This window comes from Aedes aegypti, chromosome 3 (genome assembly GCF_002204515.2).
Source record: "Aedes aegypti strain LVP_AGWG chromosome 3, AaegL5.0 Primary Assembly, whole genome shotgun sequence".
In the NCBI taxonomy this organism is placed as follows: domain Eukaryota; kingdom Metazoa; phylum Arthropoda; class Insecta; order Diptera; family Culicidae; genus Aedes; species Aedes aegypti.
The window spans coordinates 186,915,442-186,933,140 of record NC_035109.1 but is presented as its reverse complement, the minus strand read 5'-3'; the positions used below and the strand labels follow the sequence as shown (position 1 = coordinate 186,933,140).

Sequence of the window (17,699 nt, the reverse complement as noted above, 5' to 3'; positions counted from 1 at the left end):
ACATTAAACATGATTCATTAGAATTACTTCAAACTGATGCTTGATGAAGGTTCGAAATCGTGACTTAGAAACATGGGATAGATTTAATATACAAAAGTAATACTCTACCTGGTGTTTCTATAACTAATAACTGATAATATGACAAATTTTATTTTACGAAATTGTAGCAACAAGTTTTTAATAACAATATTTTTTAATAAAAATGTACCTATACGGGGTGACTTGCAACACTTTATTTCCAAGCAATTTAGAGTTTTATAAAAGTGAAAAACTTTTGTGTTAGGTCTACTTTATAATCAAAAGAGTAATAATTCATCAATCAGCAACAAACACTCATTAAAAATATTATTCAGTTAAGGTATTCGACCTTGATGATTTCACACTTTTTTTTTCCATACAAAAGTAGCTCAATTATTTTCTTACAAAAAGTTATTCAAAATGCTGTTGTACTGTTTCGAATGCTTTAAATACATGAATAACAATACTTAACAAGTGTGACAAATAAAAAATACCAACATTTTGTTGGCAAAAAGTAAATTAGCATTGAGTGTTGCAAGTCACCCCGCATAAGGACATTTAAAAAAAATCACCTTTTTGATGACTTTTGATATGACAAAATAATTCGATTCAATCTTCTGTCATCCCATTCTGTAGGTGGGCCGACCATTAAAAGTTCTAAAAGGAATTCATATTTTTATATGATATTTAGATCATGGTTTTGGTTGATTCAAGTTGAAAAGTGTTGCAAGTCACCCCGTTTGACGGTATATGAAAAAATATCTGTCATATATTCACAAATTTAAAGAGGGGCTCAAATGTACTCACGAGTTTAAAATGTATTCATATAATATAAATAATACTTGCACATTAACCAACAGAGATATTTTAATACTGAATGCATTACAAATAGTTTCAAAGCGTTTTCAGTAGCTCTAAAAGCTGTTAGGTAGGTATTGAATAACAAATTAATAGCAAACCAAGTTTTGCGATAGTTATCAATACCAAACCAAGCTTTGTAAATTTTCACGAATCTTCATTTTGAACCATATTTTATCATGAATAATCGAAAAAAATATCTCAACAATAGCTAATTATGCTATGATAAAAAACATTTTCCTATGCTTCCATTCTTTCATCATTATAACATATTTGTAAACGACTTAAGTCTTCCACTGTCGTCATTCGTTCTCTCATTTGCTGACGATATAAAGATGTAGGTACCGTACAATATTTTCGCAGCTGGAATGTGTAGCACTTCAAGAGGATGTTAATACGCTGCTGACATGGTGCGGAGATAATGGAATGCGCGACAACAGTACCAACTGTAAGGTTATTTCCTTCAGTAGATGCAGTGGCAAAACCGTTTTTGAATACTCAATCGATTCGGTTCTTCTGCAAAGGGTGACGTCTATCTGCGACTTGGGCGTTATCATCGAAGAAAAGCTTAAATTCAACGAACACATAGGGGTTACCGAGGCCAAAGCCTTTTCCGTTCTTGGATTCACAGACATTTATGCACTGAAAACACTCTACTGCTCACTAGTTCGTAGTATACTTGAATACACTGCTCCCGTATGGTGTCCTTATTATTCTACGCTGGCTCTCAAAATTGAACGTGTACAAAGGAGATTCATAAGGTTTGCACTACGCAATCTTCCGTGGAATGATCCCGTCCATCTTCCGTTTTATCCAGATCGATGCCGCTTGATCGGTTTGGAGACTCTATCGCAACGACGTGTATCGATGCACTGTGTGTTTATTTTCAACATCATTCAGGGCAACATCAACAGTCCTGTGCTCCTTGGACAAATCCCTTTGTACGTGCCACCCCGTCAGTTTCGTTACTCTTCGATGCTAGCAATACCACACCATCGGACGAATTATGGTCATTTAGCGCACTTGACTTCTGCCTACGAGAATTCAAAAGATTCAGCGATTCGTCAGATAAAATGTGTCAAAAAATGTTTTTGTTAATAGGATAAGAGATAGAATTTAAGTAAAGTACATAATATTAAGTTTTCAGTCTGTGTGACGTGCAGTCGAAGACGGTGAATAAATAAATAAATAAATTCACATCACGGTACTATTCGGTTGATGAATATTTTGGAATAATTTTTAGACCTTGGATAACGTCCTTCGGCAACATATGGAGGTACAATTCAAAAAAAAAAAAACGAAAAATTAAGCATGTAACAAAAAATGGTCAGGTTTTGACCTCTAATAACTCAGCCATTTATCGATAAATTTTCAATATTTATCCATCAATCGATCGGAAATTTATCTACGCGTCGATTAAAATGGATACTATTGATTATTAGCAACTAACTATTGAAAAATCGTAAAATGTCGACCCCTTTCTTATCTAACCAATCACATTCAAGCACATTTTTGGATTCCGCTTCCCACTTTAAAAGCGCACCGGTCCCTGCTTCTTCCCTCATTCTTCTTTCTGCCGTCAGACTGTGAACACGGTAGCAAGCAATAGAGATGGTTGGGTTCGGGTTTGAAAATTTGAAATTTTTCGGGTTCGGGTTCGGGTCGGGTTTGAAGGCTACAAAATTATCGGGTACGGGGCAGGTTCGGACTTACAAAAATTCGGGTTTAGGTCGGGTTTGGTGAGAATTGTGAACAGAGTAACAACCTAAAAGCTTTCTTATGCATCAGAAAAGATGAATTTACCATCTTTTCAAACTCGGGTTTTATTCGGGTTTTCCTTACAAATTTTTTTCGGATTTCGGGTCGGGTTCGGGTTTACACAGCAAAAATTTTTCGGGTTCGGGTCGGGTCCGGGTTTGCTTTTCAATTATTGTCTCGGGTTCGAGTCGGGTCCGGGTTTGAAGAAATAAAATAAGTTGGGTACGGTTCGGGTTCGGGTTTGAAAAACGTGAAACCCGACCATCTCTAGCAAGCAAGTTTCGAGAGTCATTCGCGTCCTCAGTTCAGTGTTCATTGGGACGCGAATGGAGCTACACGCGTATCGGAGTCACCGCAACTAAAGCCGCTCTCAGTGAGCGCACCACGTTTTCGGCCAGAAATTCATCTCTACCAATCAGTGCTTCGCTGTCATAGCCATGCGAAAAGCTAGCACGATCTTTCTGATTGCCGGTTCGAAGCGTCACACCCGTCGCCGTCCACGCAAGGGATCAGCAGTGCTATGGGCTCCCAGACTTGACGCGATAGATTTGCAGCTGCTGTATTGACAGGCTACCCAAAACAAATCGATTTTATCCAGCGATAGCGACAGAAATAGTCGCGATTTCGTCGTTGTAGCGCTGCACAACACTCATATGGAACCATCTAGACCGACGGAGATTGCTGTTGAATCGCGCCGCCGTGTTTCAGAAACACTCCTAAAACTGTGCAGTGTACATTAGACTGGCCCTTAAACAAAAAAAGTTGTAAAACTCAACGGGGCACCCCCTAGATATGAGCCTTAGGGTAAGAAAAACGTTCTCTCAAAATTTAAAATCAATTGGTTGCTCCACCAGCTGGCGCATTCGATTTGAAGTTTGTATGGGATATTCGTCTTAAATATATTGAAAATTGATCCTATGTCACTGTTTAGTTCCGTATACTAATTGTTCACGTTCAAATAAGCCCAGAATGACAAATACACTAGTTGATACCCTAATGAACATAATTGCAGAAGGTTGTATCTAGATTTACTCTCATTTTCATTGAAGTTGTTGAAAGTTAGGCTTAGATCAGCACTCCCGTACAGTCGCTTATATGCATGCGACATGTGCCTCAGCTCGCCCAGCGGCAAAGGTGGCTATGATGCGCTTAGTGGCTACCTTCCAAGCAAGAAATACAAGAAATGAAGAAATACAAGCAGTATTGCATGATATAGGGTGTCAATGCTAGTAATGGACCCCTTAGTAGCTGAAATTCATTCTCGACGCCTTTCCGCAATTATATCTCAGGCAGATACACATGCAATCTCAGGCAGATACACATGCAACATACAAAATCATACGATTTTCCCAGAGAAATATACATTTGGAAAACTGTTGTCCGAATGCCTATTATGGACCCTCCCGGGGTCCATAATAGGATTGTTTACAAATTTGACGTTGCGTATTATGGACCCTCCATTTGATTCCCATGTAATCCGGCTCGCTGCCGACGTGCCTATTATGGACCCACCTGGAAATGCGTATTATGGACCCTCTTGTGTGGTTTCATTTACAAAACTGTTCAAATATCTGTATTTATGCGCCTCAAACCAAATATTTTGCTTGAAACTGCTGACTAACAATGCAATCGAAGTTCCCCCGGTGGATTTTCATAGGAATAAGGTTGCTTTGAGTGCTAATTTTATGTTTTTCTGTAGGGGGTCCATAATACGCAAAGGGTCCATAACCGGCATCGACTCCCTACTTTAGATGGTTAAAACATCAACTTTATTAATTTTGATCATGGTACAATCTTCTACAACATTCTTCGCTATTACATCAAGTAGTGTTTTTGACATTCTGGGTCCAATTGAACGCGATCATCAATTTTCCTGAATCAAACAGTAGATGATGTGCTGTTGCTCATATGTTTGAGCTGAAAATCCCATATTAACTTCAATTCAAATGCGCCAGCTATTGGAACGACCAAATGAGCTGAATTTTTCAGAAAGGCTTCCTCTAACCCCAATAAATAATCCTGGGGGGTGCCCCGTGGAATCATACAACTTTATTTTTCTCCCATACTGAGCTGGGCCAGTCTAGTGTACATGCAGCAAAATAGCATCGACGAAATTGCGGCGGTTCTTCGTCGCAGTCGCTGTAATTAAATAGCGTTGATTTGGGAAACCTTACAGTGCAAGCAGCTACAAAACGACAGTCGCTTCAGCTTCAGTTTATGAAAGTCCGATATTTTCACTGGAGTTCAATATTATATTACTGTGCGAAATGGTCCTTATATGGGCCCAATATTGTTCTACAAAAGAGTTCCCTGAAGCCTGAGCCTGAAATACATTCCTATCATCAGTATACTCCGTTGCTGATCCCAAGAGCTTCCAATTCGCTTCTGGTTTGTGAAATCCCTCAAGATTTAAAGATGAACTGCGCTTCTAGATTTCGGCTTCCATTATCCTGCGATCACTACCCGCCACGCCACCGAACTTACAAGCTGGCCAAGCTGACTCTACTTTTATTGCTGCTGGCGGTAATATGATGGAACTATCCAGACCAAGGCAACAAACATAGCCGGGTACTCGCGCCGTTTGTATGTCAACACAGTTCTTGAACAGTACAGGCAGAACTTCGTAATCAATAATTGCCGTTCTACAAAATGGCCCTTCTCAGGGCCAGTGGATCATTTCGTAAAAGAGTTTAAACATAGATAATATCAGAATAATGGAACTTCTTCTCTTATTTCCGCCAAACAAAACAATAATTTATTACACACCCAACGAAGTTTTTAACCGCCAACCTTTAGTATTGCAACGTACACGTTTTTTACTTTGGGTAATATTGCAAAAGATTTGCTTTGATATAATTCGGCATTATGTCAGCGTACTCATAAAGATGCTCATCCGAATTGCTTACATAACAGCGGCTAAAGGATTTATTTCTATGGAGCTCTATGTCATAATATCTTTCGAAAATATGCTATAAGAGGGATTCCACGGAGGCATGCAAGTCGATTCTGATCGACGATTTCAAAAATATCTGAAACTTTGCACAGTTTTTCAGTTCCATCTAAATCGTCATTTTCCGATATCAAATCTTCAAGTTGAGTCACGACTAACTTTTCAAAAGGGTGTATGTGAAAATGGTTCAAAAATATTCAAAAAGCTGCACAGCAAAAACGGTTCGTTCGATTGTTAGACAACTAAAGAAACAAAGTTAGACAACTAAATAAAGATTCCAAAAAAAAATACACACAGTAAAAAAAAAAATTTTTTTGCATTAAAAAACATCATTTTTGTCACAAAAACTCAAATATCTCAAAACCCTATCGGAATACCAACGTAGTTTTTTGAGGGAAAACGGTCCATTATATTAGCTATCTACCATAAAAATTTGCCAATAAACAAAAAAGTTATGACATTTCAAATATTTCACAAATTTGACACTTAGTGAATTTTTTTTTTTTTTTTCATTGTTAATTTTTTTTAGGACCGCAGTTTGTTGCTGAATTTTTTGTTAAGGGTACCACATGAGGTTAACAAGTTGTTTTCATGATATTATATTTAATTATTCATAACTATTATAGCATCTATTAGAAAGTTAGACGCGATCCAGTGTTGTGATCTAAAGTCTTGATAGTGTCATATTTTTTTATTGTACGTAACTGAAGAAAAAATCTCTCAATAGTGTTGAAACCTTTTGATAAAAGAAACCTATAAGAAATCTAATATTGAAGACAAAAGCTACAAAAAAAGTTTTCTATACAGGTATACGACTAGTTTACCTGCAAAAAGTTTACCTCGTAGAGAACAAGGCGGGTCTATACCCAGGTGATCTAGTATACGTAAAGCAGGTCGGTTTTCTCGGCGCTGGTTTTCTCCACAAAGTTAAAATCTGATTACACCTGGGTGGTAGAGAACAGACTTTGTTAATCATATTTGGGAGAAAGCGAGTAACTTCAACAACATCAAAAACATGATAGGTACATACCATGAACATACTCACGAAAAAGCTAAAAATATACTACCACTATGGTTATAAAAGATTTAATTGTAAAATTTTTCTTCAGTCAAGAAAACGACACCAAACTAGTCAGTAAAAACTTAAAAGTGATTTTGTTTATTAAAATCTAACGAGCAACATGAGTAGTCGCTTTCTCAACTGCTTTCTGCCGTTTGCAGAAAAAAAGTGTTCGAAAGAGCTACGAAATCTCACCGAAAGCACCATAGATAAACTGAAAGCGGCTGGTTATGCTCCAATGTCTACATTGAATACAAATTTACGCATTTGTACGTCCTGCCGTTTAAACGTTGACAAACGGGCAATCTGTACATCATCGGTGGATCAGGTTGCAGGAAGTTCGAAAACAACAACAACTGAGGAATTACTAGATGCACCGACAACAACTGAGGAGTTACCAGAAGTACCAAGTGCAGATAGTCTTGCCACGGTACCATCAGCGACATCTGGTTCAACAAATCAATCAGAAGATGAGTGCATCCAGAAGGTCAACATCGAACGCTTCAACGAAGGGATAGCTGGAATAAAAGTGACTCCGATTAAATGGACGAAGATGGGTTACGTCAATTATCCCGAGAAAAAACACCGTGAAATCAACGAAGCTGTACGAAGAAACCTCTTCAAATTAGGACCTGAGGATGTGGAAAACACAGACTACGATGAGGTAATTATGAATATGAAGGAAAGGTTCTCGAATCTAGCCACGACAAGGAAAGAAAAAATATTGATTTTGTCGATGCTGCCAAGCTCGTGGTCTATTCAAGACGCCATTGATGAGTTCAAAACCAATAGAAATACAGCAAAAAGCAATAGAAATACAGCAAGAGTAGGACAAAAAGATTATGTATCTGTAAAAAAAGATGGAAAGCGTCAAGCAATCCAAAAACGATTAATGATGACTACTTTGAAAGAAGCGTATACACGCTTCAAGGAAATTAACGAAAATATTAAGGTAGGTTTTTCCTCATTTGCAAGCCTTCGTCCAAGGGAGTAGTGTTTGATCCTTCGACCTTGACGCTTGCTCCTGCGGGGGCGAGCGATGAGGGCAGGATCAAACATGTCGCGCGGCGGTAGGGAAGTGGTGAAAAAGTGATCGGTTCGTTAGTAGTGTTTGATCCTTCGACATTGACGCTTGCTCCTGCGGGGGCGAGCGATGAGGGCAGGATCAAACCTGTCGCGCGTCGGTAGGGAAGTGGTGAAAAAGTGATCGGTTCGTTAGTAGTGTTTGATCTATTTATCGCGTCGCTTGCTCTTGGGTGGGCGAGTGACGAACACTTGTTCGGCGTACAATGCGATTATCGAATTATTTCGCGAATCCGGTTAGGCGTGATTACATCATGGATCGCATCGCCAAACATTGGTGACTCCCAGATCTTTACCTTATCCCACTAACCCAATATCCTTTCCATGACAACCGTGGAGATGCAGAGGTGATCTCGGTCTCTAGTAACAACGGTAGTCACACTAACATTCCTTCCCTTCCCCGATGACCGTAAGGACGTGGCCGGCGCCGTTATTGACTTTTAAATTTGAGCTCTCGATTTGTGCACATTGAAGAATGGTAAGCTTATCCCAAGCCCCATTCATTAATTCCCTGTGCAACTTCGATTGTTCTGGTCAATCACGAAGTAGCAACTACGAATTGTACGGTCATCTATGCTTATGCTTATGCTATGCTTATATTTGCAAGCCTTCGTCCAAGGCAATGCAAGCTTCTATCCAATTTAGGAACACATAATGTTTGTGTGTGCACAACACACGAAAATATTAACCTAATCTTACATAGTTTGAAAAGAATCAATTTATCAAAGGATATCAAAATGTTAACTGGTAGTCTTTTGTGTGAAAATACAACATCAAATTGCTATCTACGATCTTATTCGGATTGTCCAGATTCTTCATCATTGGAAAATACTTTATTCGCTGAGTTTGAAGAAAATTATATTGATCAGTTATCATTTGAGCAATGGGTGACCACGGATAGGTGTGACCTAGAAACTATTGTAAAACCTGTAGATGAGTTTGTGTCATTTTTTTGCTTGAAATTAGAAAGTTTAATTCCTCACGACTTTATTAAAACAGAGCAATCCCGCTTTTTAAAAAATACGAAAAATACATTACAAGATGGTGAATTTTTAGTCATTTGTGATTTTTCTGAAAACTATAGCTTTGTATTGCAAGATGAAGTGCAGTCCCATCACTGGAACGTACAACAAGCTACAATTCATCCATTCGTTATTTATTTCAATGGAAGTACGCAAATTGAACATTTTAGTTTTATTGTAATTTCCGAAGATTTAAGACACGACTCAGTATCTGTAAATTTGTTCATTGCCAAAATGATTAACTTTTTACGCGTTGATAAGGATAAAGAAATCAGAAAGATATATTTCATGTCTGATGGAGCAGCATCGCAGTACAAAAACCGTAAGAATTTTTCGAGCCTATGTCAATTTAAATCAAAGTACGGAATTGATGCAGAATGGCAATGGGGCCCAGATAGCCGTAGCGGTAAACGCGCAGCTATTCAGCAAGACCAAGCTAAGGGTCGTGGGTTCGAATCCCACCGGTCGAGGATCTTTTCGGGTTGGAAATTTTCTCGACTTCCCAGGGCATAGAGTATCATCGTACCTGCCACACGATATTACGCATGCAAAAATGGTCATTGGCATGGTAAGCTCTCAGTTAATAACTGTGGAAGTGCTCATAAGAACACTAAGCTGAGAAGCAGGCTCTGTCCCAGTAGGGACGTAACGCCAGAAAGAAGAAGAAGAAGGCATTTCTTTGCTACGTCACATGGCAAAGGTCCTTGTGATGCTATTGGAGGAACCATAAAGCGCATGGCCACAAGAGCAAGTTTAGCCAAAGAACGTGAGCATCCAATTAAAACTGCAAAAGAACTATTTGATTGGGCGAATCGCAGAAAAGAAGAAGATTTAACAAAATTATCATTTTGTTTTACTACTACTGAAGAGTACGAATTAACGGCATCAGAGCTCAGCGAGCAATATAATAACGCGAAAACGATCCAAGGAACCCAAAAATTTCACTGTTTCATTCCATTGTCAGAAAATAAAATTAAAGCAAAACTATACTCGAACTGTACTGATAATAATGCAAAAGTGTTCGATATTGCAAAAAAATTGAATAACAATAAATAAATAAATAAGTATTAATAAAATGTTTTCATGATCTCATAACGCATACCCAAATCCAAAACTTTTAAAGTTTATATATAACATTTAGAAACTCATCGATCATACTCTTAAAAAAAATATCCTGGTAAAAAAAAAATTATTTTCGTGTAATCTGTTAATTCATTTTAATTTATACATATATACATATACATATAATATTCATACATATACATAATATTTATACATATAATATACATAATACTAATGAATACATGAAAACGACTTGTTTAATTCATGCAAGGCCCTTAACAATAAAATCAGCAACAAACTGCGGTTCCCGTAATAATTTACACCGAAAAAAAAAATTTGTTTCTACTAAATGTGAAAATTGTGACATGTTTGAAATGTCATAACTTTTTTGTTTATTGGTTTACCATCACCAAATTTTTATGGTAGATAGCTAATATAATGGACCGTTTTCCCTCAAAAAATTACGTTGGTATTCCGATAGGGTGTTTTGAGATATTTGAGTTTTTGTGTCAAAAATTATGTTTTTTAATGCAAATAAATTTTTTTTTTTTACTGTGTGTATTTTTTTTTGGAATCTTTATTTAGTTGTCTAACTTTGTTTCTTTAGTTGTCTAACAATCGAACAAACCGTTTTTGCTGTGCAGCTTTTTGAATATTTTTGAACCATTTTCACATACACCCTTTTGAAAAGTTAGTCGTGACTCAACTTGAAGATTTGATATCGGAAAATGACGATTTAGATGGAACTGGAAAACTGTGCAAAGTTTCAGCTCAATAGAAAAAAATGAATTAAAAGATTTACCAAATTTTGGTGCTGTTGCTTGGAATCACTCATAAACATCATAATAATCTCTGGGTTTAGTAATGGAGAACAGTCCCAGTTCCATTAAATTTTTATTCTTAACATAGTAATCTTTCTCTGTTTATTCCTATTCAAAAGAGTGCTTATGAATATTTTGAAATTTTCTTCACGTGCAATGATTTTGTAAAATTGTTACAAGTGAAATTTCTCATATGATAAGAAAGTATAAGCGTAAATCCAGTAAGCGCAGTGACGATGATCATTGGAATTCTTTCAATGTTTTACTTCTCGGTGGACATCTTCCAAGACCTGAAATTGAATCTTTTCCGCTTTCGGAATATCATTGTCGTACTACACCATCTACACTATTATCTGAATCAATCGGCCCTTTTCAGGCCTCCAAGAACTTGTTTATGAGTTGTTTTGAATAATATTTCTTATAAAGAATATTACTTTCTCAATCTTATCAATTTTGGAATAATCTAAATATTCTGCGTTAAACTGAACTATGTGTAAGACCGCCCAAAAAATCAACCCTTTATAAAGATCATTTTCGAAAGCAAATTTATTTTTAACCAGCCTAAGGGCCGATTGATTCAGATAATAGTATTGATGGTGTAGTACGACAATGATATTCCGAAAGCGGAAAAGATTCAATTTCAGGTCTTGGAAGATGTCCACCGAGAAGTAAAACATTGAAAGAATTCCAATGATCATCGTCACTGCGCTTACTGGATTTACGCTTATACTTTCTTATCATATGAGAAATTTCACTTGTAACAATTTTACAAAATCATTGCACGTGAAGAAAATTTCAAAATATTCATAAGCACTCTTTTGAATAGGAATAAACAGAGAAAGATTACTATGTTAAGAATAAAAATTTAATGGAACTGGGACTGTTCTCCATTACTAAACCCAGAGATTATTATGATGTTTATAGCATATTTTCGAAAGATATTATGACATAGAGCTCCATGGAAATAAATCCTTTAGCTGCTGTTATGTAAGCAATTCGGATGACCATCTTTATGAGTACGCTGACATAATGCCGAATTATATCAAAGCAAATCTTTTGCAATATTACCCAAAGTAAAAAACGTGTACGTTGCAATACTAAAGGTTGGCGGTTAAAAACTTCGTTGGGTGTGTAATAAATTATTGTTTTGTTTGGCGGAAATAAGAGAAGAAGTTCCATTATTCTGATATTATCTATGTTTAAACAACGTCAACACTGCGGTCGTGTCTTGCACACAACCCCTCTAACTTGTTTTTCAGTATTAAGGAATCAATTACCGGCACACATCCCCTGAAAAATTCAAACAGTTCGATGAAATGACTCGGATTTTCGCCCCATAACCAAATAAATTGTGCCCAATCCAAGAGTCACAGGTACCCAATACAAGTATCTCCTGTGGCCATTCCTGGGTTATTTCGGTGGTTGTGAAGAGCCAAAACACTCATTCAGCTATAATAGAACTTTAAGAGTCACAGGTATTCAAAATCTTAAAGAATGAGCCGGCGCATGCCTACTTTTGGTGCTAAAACTTTCTCCTTCTTCTTCTTCTTCTTTCTGGCATTACGTCCCAACTGGGACAAAGCCTGCTTCTCAGATTAATGTTCTTATGCGCATTTCCACAGTTATTAACTGAGAGCTTTCTTTGTCGATTGACCATTTTTGCATGTGTATATCGTGTGGCAGCTACAAAGATACTCTATGCCCTGGGAATCGAGAAAATTTCCTTTACAAAAAGATCCCCGACTAGCGGGATTCAAACCCACGACCCTCAGCATGGTCATGCTGAATAGCTGAGCGTTTACCGCTACGGCTATCTGGCCCCCTAAAACTTTGTGGTCCCATAATACGGGTTTCCCGGGGGCCATTCCGGTGTTCCAAAAGGACCAGAATAAACATCCATACATTCTCTTGGCAAAATACATCCAAACATAAAAAATCGTAATAAATTGAACACAATTCATTTGGTTTTGGGGCATAAATCCGAGTCATTTAATCGAATTATCCAGATTGGCCACCTTCCGGGACTCCAGGAACCGGTTCCTCATGGGCCATACTGGAACAAATATTTCAGGGCATGTGCGCCGGTTTGCCAAAATATTCATCAACTGAATGAAATTGATGTGAATTATATATACAAAACAGCGATGGAAACTTACTTTTCGAATGTTCCAGGTTTTTGTATCCGGTTATGAATAACAAAGTGATTTAGGAATCTCTATTTACAATCCACATGAGTACCTATTCAACAATATGAGGAGGGTTTAGATAACTTGTTTAGTTACGAAACTACAGGTTGTCACAGTAAGGGTCTCGAAAGGGACTTTTTTTTAGATGTAGCCACCGGCACACAGTGATCAGATAAATTCGGCCAACACACTGATTTTTGCGAGCTGTTCGAATTTTCGGGTTGAAAACGACCCTAAGTCACAATTTGTAATTTGTAGTTTTTGTTAGAGACTAAGGAAGGTTAATAAAAAATGCGTTGAAATAACAATGATTTTTATCAAAATAAAGTAAAAATATTGTTGAATTTACTGGGAGCATTCTTATCTAGGAAGAAAAACTTTACGTCAAAGAAAAGTTTATTTGTTTCAATTTACTTCATTATTGATTATAATAATTATGCATATGGCATAACCTGGGAGGGAGAAACCAAAACAAAATTTCTGTACGTCATAGTAAGCCGGGATTCCGCTGTCACGAACTGTCACTGTGAGCCCAGATCTCAAACATTGGACTAACATGGAAAAAGCGCGTAACTGATTAAAACACATTTTTGCATTTTATCAAAAGTGACAAAAATCGAATGAAAGTCAATTCATGCACACAATGCAAGTAATGTAACGTGATCACCTTTCAATCTGATTGAATATAAAGCATTAAAAAATGCATCGTTTTACTTTTTCTAATGAAAATTAATATTAAGTGCATAGAAAACTGTGGCCCTTTTTCCATGTTTGTCAGGAAAGATCGAAAGTACACAACAAAAGAAAATTAGCGATTTTCCACAAGCCTGCCTTGATTGTTGTTGGCAAGCTGGAGTTATCTTGCAGTTCAAACAAACGTTGTTCTTTATTTCGTGTGTAGTATCTGTGCCTCCCTCCCAGGGCATAACAAATGTCCCTCCATTTTGTTGCTCAGTAGAAAACGGTGGAAAGTGAATATTTTCACAGTTCCGGAGTACCACTATCATAATTATTTTTAGTAAATTTTACCTATCTTTTCAAAAATTTCAATTTCACTTAGATATTGTATTTCTTTTGAAAATTTTGCATTCTGCGGTAGCCGCCAAGTTCTACCGCAGCTGTCAAAGTTCTACCGCAGGTATGAAAATCAATGTATCATTGAACGAAATCAACTAATCAAAGTATGCTTGTAGAGTCCAAAGCTTTTAAAAACAGCAGCACAGTCATTAGCGTGGTTGTCAAGGTATCATCGCAGCCGATCGATTATGCTTTGGAAAAATCAGTAATGTAACTGCTGTGGTAGCTTTATATTCAACCGTAGAACGGAAAGTTATCTCTAAAATTGTAATATTTGACAAATATTTGCACATATGGCAAAGTGTGTACTGATAGCTTAAGGCGATGGGTTTGATACACAGTTTGACTAAAAATCTTTTCAAATACTTGAAAATATTGGAGTGCTCTTGAAATTTTGAGGTATGGCTTCGGTTCATCTTCTCCTTAAGGCTAAGTAGCCCGTCATTCGTTTTGGCAACAATGATGACTTTTCAGCTTGCATTTCAAAGTGATAAAAATCAGTCTTGATAGTTTATATTGACTTGAAAATGTATCACTGTACGCGCTAACATGCATAAAGTATGCTGATACTTCTCCAGCTGTGTCAGTGCAAAATCAACTGATTTTCTTTGATTCGAAATCGTGAGATGAATTAGTAACAATCATCAACGACGCGTACAAATTTCAATGACGGCCTACTTCGCCTTAAACAGATTGGTCTGTAGCTATTCTTAGCCAAATATTTGACAACGTGTACAGTAAATTATGATTAAAGTACCGTTTTGACTCATATTCCGAACACTTAAGGCCAACCGTGACTTCAAATGCATCTGATAGGCATAAATTAGCTGATATTTGTGAATATTTTAATTTCTTCACAAAGTCTAACTGCTAGCTGTTGGGTTTGCTGATAAAATTGTTTATTTAAACTTATTTAGTATTGTTTTTACGTAAAAGTGTGGAACAACATTTTGATTCAAATGCCGAACACCTTAATCATTCTGTCTCATATTCCGAACACCTTGATTCAAATTCCGAACAGCGCGAATAAATCATATTAAAATGAATAATTTCGGAAATAAATTTATCTGAGCTAGTTCTACTGGTCTCGAACTTGAGAATCATCACTACTCCCGAGGTATAAAATTGATTGGTAGACATTAAAATTTAATTGCAATTGACTGCCATTTCCGGGTTATTTGATGACATATTTCAGTGAAACATTTCAAACCAATCGCCATACAAAAACCGAGTGTTCGGAATATGAGTCTGTTCGGAATTTGAGACAAAACGGTATTCCGCAATAACCATCCACATCTCCAACACCACTACTCCTTTCCACAACCTAGTAACTAATTCGTCATACATCCCAATTTCAGGAAAGTAGCAGATGTTCGGAGGGAAAAGGAGCTGGCCGAGCGAAGAAAGAACGAACCCCAACTGGGCTCAAGTCAAGACCACTTGGTAAGAAAAATATTTTCAAAATTTAGAAGAGCTCAGCAAAATGCACAAGGACCAAAGGAACAAACTGGCTCCACTCAGAGCGACGTTGAGAAAGGAGATACAGATACAGACAAAGTAAAGGTGAATATGGAGTCAATTCTTCTTCAAACAAATTGTGTGGAATTTGATGTGATATTCAATTGATATTTAGCGGTGTTGAAAAAATATGTATCGTTTTGTAAAGTAGAAGCAGAAATTTCTCTATACCTAGTTGTTATCAAGTCTATAGTTCTAGAACAATTTCACATAGAATATTAACCCGTAGGTTGTTTAATTCAATACAACATCACATAGTAAAGAAATTGCCTTGATTGTCATGTAGAAAGTAGCGTGAAACAAAGCCCAGAATATTCCCAGTTTTGAGAAAAGTCGATGAAGGTTTCATTTACTTGTGAAGTCCTGAGTTTTTCAGTTTGTCTTATGCACGTGCTTTGTTGCCATTAATGAAAATAATTTAAACTAAATTTCTAGTAATTTGAATTAGATTCCAATATTGATTTGAACAATGATGTTGTCAAAAAGCAATTAATTTAGAAAGTGAAATTGGACATTCAAAATTGTTCTCACTCAATTTCAGCTGCCAGCCAAGCTTACACTAACTGAAGACTCTCGCATTCTAACAACCGTCCCATCACCGTCACCATCACCGTCGCCTTCATCGGGACCTCCTTCGGCAAAAGGCGCCCGAGCTAGCAAATGGGGCCGCCTCTTGGGCAGTTCCAGTGTCGATTCGGCCAGCGATACAAGCACAAAGGTAGCCGTGTCTAGAAGCTTAAGTGCACGTGAGAGTTTGCGTGAAAGTGCACAAGGTAGAGCAAGTAGTAGCTCAAGTAGTAACGGCGGTCAAGGCAATAAGGTAGTTTTCAACGTTTAGTGGCACATTGCACGATAAATGTAACGTCAATGAGATTTGTTTTCACATGTATTCTTTTTTCCGTCAGATATTCCCAAAGACACCGAAGCTGACTCCGAATCCTGCAACGTTGGCGCGACAAGACACAATCGACGAGGGAGGAGAGGCAGATCAAACGCCCAATCGGGAACGGCCAAATGTAGTGCATATCGAGCGAGAGGCCGTGAAAGCGCCCTCTCTGGAGCGTCAACCGACGGAAAGAGATCGACTGCTAGATACTAGTGCGCCAACCACTCGAGATCGTGAACGGGAACGGGATCGAGAGCGTGAACGTGAACGAGAACGAGAACGTGAAAGAGAACGGGAACGAGATAGGCATATGGAGCGGAATTTGTCCTTCGAACGGGAACGACAAATCGAAATGGCACAATCCAGAGCAACAACGTCCGACACCTACGATACGGGACTTCGGGAGCAGCCATCTACGTTGGCGCAACGAGATCTGATAGCAACAGTGTTAGACATGAAGGTAGATGTCCGCTTAGAAATGCAGCGGATGGCACAAAGGATGAGTAAAATAGAGGACCTACTAAGCGACCTCATCAATAGGATACAAATCGATTCTTCTGGACAGAGCTCACCAGGCGATATGACCGGCACCAGTCTGGTACCAACGTCAGCAGCAGGCACAAATACCTCCAGTACTAACAATCCTTCGTCAAGCAACCCAAACCCGGTGACCTCTCTGGTGGGCTCAGCAGCCACTGGATCTGGATCCGGAGGTAACGGACTTGGACCCATTCTGCTACGGAAGCGAAGATCCAAGAGTCGGAAAGCTCCTGCACCACCTAGACAGAGTCCCGAGCAAACTAGACTGCTAGACGCAGATCTGCCATCGTCATCCACACGGAAGCGTGAATTTCTCTAGCCCCGGATTCTTTTACGTCATCAATCGGACAACTCAAACGATCATTAGCTGGTTCTGTTCGCACCTGTATTTCCCACCCTGCGAGCGTGATCTGTTTGATGGCGTTCCTTCCTGCACCTCTAAAATTATAGTTTCGAGCTTGATTGGTTTGAAGTGCGTCTCAAGGAGTCTTTCCGGGTTTCCATTTAATGTGATAGGTGATTGTATCCTAATTGTATCGGATGTGCTGTTTTTAAGTTTTCAAATGCGGTAGCAACCCTTGCAGGTTCTATATTAAGTGAAGTGTTATGATTTTTTTTTCTGTTGAGCTTCAATCGCCCGGTATTCACGTTATTCAGGTCTAGGCCACTGCACTTCTTGAACTACCTTATTCATATCTACTTCGGGGGGCTGAGGGCTTGTTGATGACTCTACGCTTTTTCGTCACCTCTTTCTCTATTCGCTCTGGCTGTGAGTTGCCTCTGCCACGTCACTTACATTTTGCTTCTGTGTTTGTTGGTTTTCTGGATTCCGCAGCGTAGCTCGTCATGCTCTTCGGGCG

At 38.1% G+C, this 17,699-nt stretch overlaps 1 protein-coding gene across 5 annotated transcripts in view; it reads left to right on the top strand.

Moving 5' to 3' along the window:
* The window catches only part of LOC5577379 (potassium voltage-gated channel protein eag), a 144,177-nt gene extending 126,679 nt beyond the window's left edge, over positions 1-17,498 (top strand). For 4 of the 5 annotated variants that reach the window (XM_021851872.1, XM_021851870.1, XM_021851871.1 and 1 more), the window contains 3 exons: positions 15,254-15,458; positions 15,955-16,233; positions 16,319-17,498. In XM_021851872.1, coding sequence (XP_021707564.1) covers positions 15,254-15,458; positions 15,955-16,233; positions 16,319-17,158 — 1,324 coding nt within the window. In that variant the 3' untranslated portion in view covers positions 17,159-17,498. The remainder of the gene's footprint in view (positions 1-15,253; positions 15,459-15,954; positions 16,234-16,318) is intronic. The other variant, XM_021851873.1, reaches the window with a different exon arrangement.
* The last annotated feature ends 201 nt before the right edge of the window (positions 17,499-17,699 follow it).